General features: G+C 36.0%; 1 protein-coding gene across 1 annotated transcript in view; it reads right to left on the bottom strand.

Annotated features, from left to right (window-relative positions):
* Positions 1 to 679: 679 nt before the first annotated feature.
* The window catches only part of LOC107718400 (transmembrane protein 165-like), a 9091-nt gene continuing 2960 nt past the window's right edge, over positions 680 to 6810 (bottom strand). The window contains exons 2-6 of the mRNA XM_016525456.1: positions 3662 to 3893; positions 2541 to 2716; positions 2240 to 2425; positions 1371 to 1476; positions 680 to 1270 (exon numbers count right to left, since the gene is read on the bottom strand). Coding sequence (XP_016380942.1) covers positions 1194 to 1270; positions 1371 to 1476; positions 2240 to 2425; positions 2541 to 2716; positions 3662 to 3893 — 777 coding nt within the window. The 3' untranslated portion in view covers positions 680 to 1193. The remainder of the gene's footprint in view (positions 1271 to 1370; positions 1477 to 2239; positions 2426 to 2540; positions 2717 to 3661; positions 3894 to 6810) is intronic.

The following is a 6810-nucleotide window of genomic DNA, read 5'->3' as shown; positions in this document are numbered from 1 at the left end:
TTAGAGCTGTTATAGTCAAGCAAGCTTGAACTTGAATAAAGTAGAACATAGGCAGAGGGTGAACCAACTCCAGGGTAAGGCTAAAAGCAGCCAAATGTATTAAACATCATAAACCCGTCTTTTTAAGCAAGAACCAGACATGGGTGTCATGTAGGCTAAAAAAAAAAGTTTAATGGGACTGAATTTGTATTTACCATTACAATTGAATAAAAACCTTAGAAATTGATAATTATATAACGTTTCCTTTCCGCTGTTATTCAAACAGCAAATAAATTATATATAGAAAGCGACATTATCACTAAGGATCTATCGCGAGCTTAAGCACTCTCAAAAAAACAAAACTATCGTTATAATCACTGAAGCTGTATACACTGTTAAATGAATCTCTTACTTACATTGTACATACATCTGCACTTTGTTATTTATGATGAGAGAATTCACAAGAGTCCGGAATTCAGTCAGCGAACGCGCGCGCACTCAACAAAACTGATGAGTTTGAATGATGACTCATCTGAACGTTTCTGATTGGACATTGCATTCCTAAGCTCAACAGATATGTGTGTGATTGGTTAAAATGCACAACACTGTAAATACGCCTAAAATGAAATACGGTGCAACATGAGCAGATCTTAATTTAATGCCGCAATCGACACTCTATTCCTATTCATTTTGTTAGCAACAGACGTAATAGATTTAATTTGTTTGTGCAGGGGCATTTTTGTCCAATTTAGTGTCATTTTTGCTCCAAGTCCCCACTCCGCCTATGGAACCAGGCCAGTATTTACCCATAGCACACTGCTCAAATGGGTAAAACAAAAAGGAAACAAGATTCATGATTTGTTATTTAAAATGTTACTATATGCCAGGACAAACATCTGGCAAGTTCAAGTAAATTGTTAGGCGGCATAGTCAGGGGAAATATAATGATTATCTAAAAATAGAACAGTGTCTGGTTGAAAGTAAAGAAAGACAAAAACAGGGAGGGATTAAGCAAAAAAAAAAACTGAAATGCTCATTAAGACATGAGCAGTAAATGGTTTTTCTTTCATTCATTCGGTCATACTTTACTTGCACAAAAGAGATTCACTCAAACATATAAACAAGCCATCTGCAGTCTTTGTGCAGTCTCTCTCTGTTCCACTTGGTCTGGGTTGTATATATACACAAAATGAAACCAAGAGTCAATTCTTCCATCAGAATCCAGAATCGGGCTTGATAAAGAGGGCGGAGAACGCAAAGGCAAGGAAAACGATTCCACCAATGATTGTAACTGTAGAGAAAGCAACAGCAAATATCATCAAATAAATCTGGATATAGGTCAATGCTTATGCAAACCAACAGAACATAATGTACTGCACTAAACGACTCACCGGTTCTAACGGAGATCTTCTGAGCCACCATCCTTCCACCGATAACAGCCAGGCCTGTGCACAGACAGTGTCCCAATGTTCCTCCAACTGCTACTCCAAATGGATCCTGCAGCACAAACCCGGCCAGTTATTTACAGTTAACAACACTCAAGTCATTTGCTAGCTGCTAATAATGAGCAATATAGAGTGCTGGATTATTCTAAGTTAATTACTTATAACGTAGAATAAAAGTCTGAAGTAATTAAGAATAAAATATATTTAAAATCATAAATAAAAATATATATCTTATCCAGGTTAACAGTTTTTTTTTTTATATAATACAAAATATATTTTTATCTTGGGCATTAAGAATACTTAAAATGTTAAAACGTGTATTTTAGTAGAAGGTTTGTTTAAAATTAATTATAAATAAAAATATATCAATTTTTAAAATGGGCATTTAGTATATTTAAAAGGGAATTTTTTTTAAAGGGACGTTACGAATATTTAAAATGGTAAAATATGACAATTTTAGTAGAAAATTTATTTTAAATTAATTATAAATAAAAATATCTTAACCATTTTTTTTTAAAAATAATGATAAATACAGTTTCATGGGTAAATTGTGACAAAGTACTTTTAGTAAAAGTTAATTATTTATGAAATATATTGCAGAATAAAAGTCTAAAGTAAGAATAAAATTGATTTAAAATGATAAATTAAAACATAGATATCTCATCCAGGTTAGCAATTTTTTTTTATATAATGCAAAATACAGTTTTATGGGCATTGAGAATATTTCAAATGGTAAAAAGTTATAAAGTATTTTTAGTGAAATAATTTTCTTTTTAATAAAATAAAAGGTCTAATTTTGAATCCTGTGTACATACCTCTCTTGCAGCCAGCACAATAGTGGCAAGCTGAGAGCGGTCACCCCACTCAGCGAGGAAGGTGAGGGTGAGTGCCTGAATGAATATAGGCGAGATCACGCTGTGCCACTTCCTCGGAGGCAATATGGTCGCCGCCGTCCCTGCTTCCATGTCGGGTGCGCTGCTGGCTAGCTTATAGCGCTGAAGCTGCGAGAGGAAAGGAAATCAACCAATCAAAGGTCAGATAAGATGCTTCAATTATGCAGTGGATGTTATTTAGCCACACCTGCGAACAAACACACTTGAGTTAGAAAGATTTTACCTCCTCATCCTTTTTCTTTATCTCAGCCTGGACCTCCTCCAGCTCCTCTTGCCCTTCATCAGGACTCATCCTCAGTCCCTCCCTCAGCATCCTCACACCAAATATGGCAAACAGCGCTGTCGATATGTAGTAGGTGTAAATCCGTGGGATAATAGTGGTGGCATAACCAAACAGGACTAATGAGAAGACAGACAGAAAAATAGGTCATTCATGCATTCAAAGGATTTTATAAGTAACACATGGTAGATAAACACTCGGTGGCCTAAGCACTGAATTATAAACTAAAATGTAACCCTTATAATTATATAAGACAGTGGTAAAGAGACAAAAAGGCCTGTCATTAGAAGTCTTTTAGACCATGATATTGTGACCATGATGACATTGTTTTGGACGGATGCAAATATACTATAATATTTGCATGATGAATGATATCCTGTAAACATCTCAGAAGACTTTCATTGGCATTGTATGTATTTCTAAGGTAGACGAGAATAGGAATAGGAACCCAGAGATTAAAAAAAAAAAAAAAGAGGTCAAGACAGAAAAAAAAAAAACACTCAAAGGCAACAAACAAGATCAAATCAAATTTAGGACATGTATAAGTTGCGGGGGGCTGGGGTGGATTGACAATGAAAAGACTATTTCTAGCCTTAAACATTAAAATTAAACCAAAAATTAAAATGATTGAAATCAATTATGAAAATTCAAATTAAGCTTTCACTCAGTAGGGACTAGCTAGTTTGTTTTTTAGACCAAACATCGTTTTGTAATTACTGATAAATCCAATAGATTGTACAAATTATTATATTAATGTATAATTTTAATGGTTAAATTATTATTTATAATTTTAATTGAGGTCAAGACCTCTGAGGTGGGACAGGACAATATCCCTGTTTTAAAGAGGCGGGTCTTCATTTGGTTTAAATCTAGCTACTTTTAATGCTTATTAATTTTATGTCAGATAGTTTATTCAACATATGTAATACATGGGATTTGAGACTAAAAGTCATGTGACACCAAAAGTCTTAGGTACTGGTGAAAAGTAGAAGATGAGATGTGAGGTGAAGCATATCAACCTCTGAACATGATTTAAAAAGTAAAGGTGCTTTTGAACAACCTACCTGACAGACACGTCATGAGTCCCAGAGCCAACATGGCGCCCACCAAAACAGTGAGGCGATTGTAGCGCATAGCCATGATGGCTGCGATGAAGAATGTCTTGTCTCCCAGTTCAGAGACAATGATGACTGAGAGGGCTGCCACAAAGGCATGAATAAAGCCCAGGTTTCCCTTATTGGGTTCATCGACTCTCACTGCCGGGCCGGGTGCGTGACCGGCGGTTGCCTTCTGCAGCTGGACAGAAATTATGATTCAGATGCTACATCAATTAATAGAAAAGGCAACAAATTTATTCAAAATATGAAGCAATATAAACATTTACAACAATTAGAGATACAATTCTGCATTTTAATATAAGAATTATTGTATTTTATCTATAAAGCAAGGATTAAAGGGGTCATGAACTGCACTTTTTATTATTTTGTACTGTTCTCTGTGGTCCACTTATAAATATAATGTTATCAAGATTTTTACATTAAAAAAACAATTTAGAAGTAATAGGCTATTTTTGGTCCTGTTGTAACCCCCCTCATCAGAACACTCTGTTTGAATAGGCGTGGTGGATTGTAGATTCGGAAGTAAGCGCCCACTACTATGATTGGCTAACAGTTGTGTATGTTTGACAGCCTACATCTTTCATAGATAGCTGCTGTGATTTAGGTTAAAAACGCATAAATGCTCAGTACATATCAAACGATCTGTAAGAACAGACAAAGCAATAGTGACCACGTAATAAAAACGGTTACTCACACTTGTGTGGTGCGACATTACTGTCAGATCCAATACGGTCACCACAGCATCGTCTTTTAGTTTCAATCTTTCTGAAATTCCTGCATCGAATTGTGCTTTGATTATGAACGAATCCGCAAACAAAGTTCTGGTCTATTCTGGTCGGTCTGGATCTGCACAGCGTCTTGTTGTCTTCGGAGCCATCTTTATCATTTGATTTCTGCACAGACCTGTGTTTGCCTCTCTCATTATTTACACTACATGTGTGATCGGTGGGCGGAGCTAAAAAGGCAGTGATGTAGAATCAGGCGTTGAAGATCTTCTGCGGAGGCGGGGTTTAGTCACACTGTTACGTCATAGTGGCACATTCCACAACCTGTCGTTTTGGCAGATTGACTTCAATAAGCTGTTTTTAGATAACGAGAAAGTTTGAGTTCTGAAACTTACAGGATTTTTTTTTTTAAAAGTACAATGACCTTTTATACGTCAAAAGATCAAGGGAATTTAGATTTCTCAGTTCATGACCCCTTTAATGTTGGGAAAATATTGGGGTACAAAACTGAACTGTTCAGGAGAGCAGTTCCTGAGATTTTGTCAACTACTGTAGTAGTATGATTGCTTATTCATCCAAACAGCTTGCCTGAAGAAATATTGTAGAGTTACATATAGAAATGTAAAGAATTGAACAAGAATGTTATGCATGTTCAACTTTCTATCAGTTTTTCAAATGCTTTGAGTAATCCTATAAATTCAGTCCAGCAAGTTAACTTCAAACTTATACTATTTTTATTTTATATATGTGTGCTGTGAATGAATGCCATTATGATACTACTTTCATTTAGATCGGAAGTTCTCAACCTTTTTTACTCCAAGCCCCCCCGATTACAAATAAACTGAAAATATGAAAATGTTCAATCAGTTAAATTGATTGTTATTATAACTAAATATAAATCATTTCAAGACGTATTGGGGCCCCCTTGGAATTCTGCTGAGGCCCTGCTTGAGAACCACTGATTTGGTCGATCAACTTAACATGTTGAAAACTAGCAACATAATTACAAAAACGCTTAATAAAGATCGTTGCACCTGGGTTTTTCATTTGATCTGCTCTCAAACCCTCAGAGTCTAAGCTTAATGTGTCTCCACAATGTGTCTCTGACCAATAAAATGGTCCCGCACATGTTTGTGAAGGGTGGGCAAATTCTTGACATAAAAATATAATACCAAAATATAAAAATGTCGATCAGGGTATATACAGGAATCATGGAGTTAAATTTAATACCTTTTAAGACCTTTTTTAAGGCTCTTTCCATACATTTTAAGACCTCATCGCCACTCCAAGTTATAACCGGTTACATCTGCGACACTTTAACTTACATTTACTATATACTGTTTGTAAGATAGCACAACTAAACAGTATTACTTTGTGATAACTCATTATCAATGCAACATAATTCAGAAGGGGGGAACGAAGCACAAGGGAATTAATTGAGTGACTAACCAATGCAACCCAAGAAACAAGAATTAGACCAATAAACAAAACAACTGACAAAACTTATTGAGGAGGGAAAATAAAGCTCTCCGAGCTAACAGGGCAATGAGTTCACACAGTATATTCAAAAGATGTATTTGTAACATCAACTCTTATAACTGTCTGCAAACCATAGCTGTTTTGTGGAACACTTCTCATGACAAACACCTGACTGGTCAGACAGTTTACCTGTGATTACACAGTGCTTGATTTGATGCAGACTTGACAGAGTGTCAGTACTGCACCTGATCGTGTCTGAATGATCATGAAAGGTAAAATAATGATCACAACTATTACATCATTTTAATTCTGCATCCAAAGCCCATGCTAGTAAAAAAAAAAACAGCCCAAAGTAGCGCAATTATGTCCCAAATATAAACATGCCATTTCCATCCCTAAAATACATATTTTACAGTCACTGTTATGCACATTTGTCATAAACACAGCTCAAATGCTTCCTACTAGTGTAGCCCAAAACATTTAGCACAGTTTTATTACAGGTAGAATGTTTCAGTACAAGCATTTCAACCAAATGTAATTTATGCAATATTTCAAACCTTTGACCCACTGGGGAAAATCAACCCATGGCAAGTTTAAAAGCAGCCCAATTTCGTGGAAAAAACAACAACAACCCTGCACCCAACACGAGCTGCAGATGTCAGATTTGACTGATCACGGGTCAAAAGTAAGGAGAGATAACTGACAAAGATGTTGGAGGATTTGCTCCTCAACAGATCCCGAGCTCACCGACCAATATCTTTTATCGTAATATGTGCTCCCTTTACACAGTGTGCACGCGATCGCGAAATCGAAAGTGAAAGTGAACTACGACTGCGAGCGCTCATTCAAAGGGGATTTAAATACCCCACATATTGATAGCGGCGCCCTGAT

Source organism: Sinocyclocheilus rhinocerous, unplaced genomic scaffold (genome assembly GCF_001515625.1).
Source record: "Sinocyclocheilus rhinocerous isolate Xijiao unplaced genomic scaffold, SAMN03320098_v1.1 scaffold453, whole genome shotgun sequence".
NCBI classification, from domain to species: Eukaryota; Metazoa; Chordata; class Actinopteri; order Cypriniformes; family Cyprinidae; genus Sinocyclocheilus; species Sinocyclocheilus rhinocerous.
Note: the sequence above shows the minus strand (reverse complement) of the source record. Positions and strands in the feature narration are given on the sequence as shown.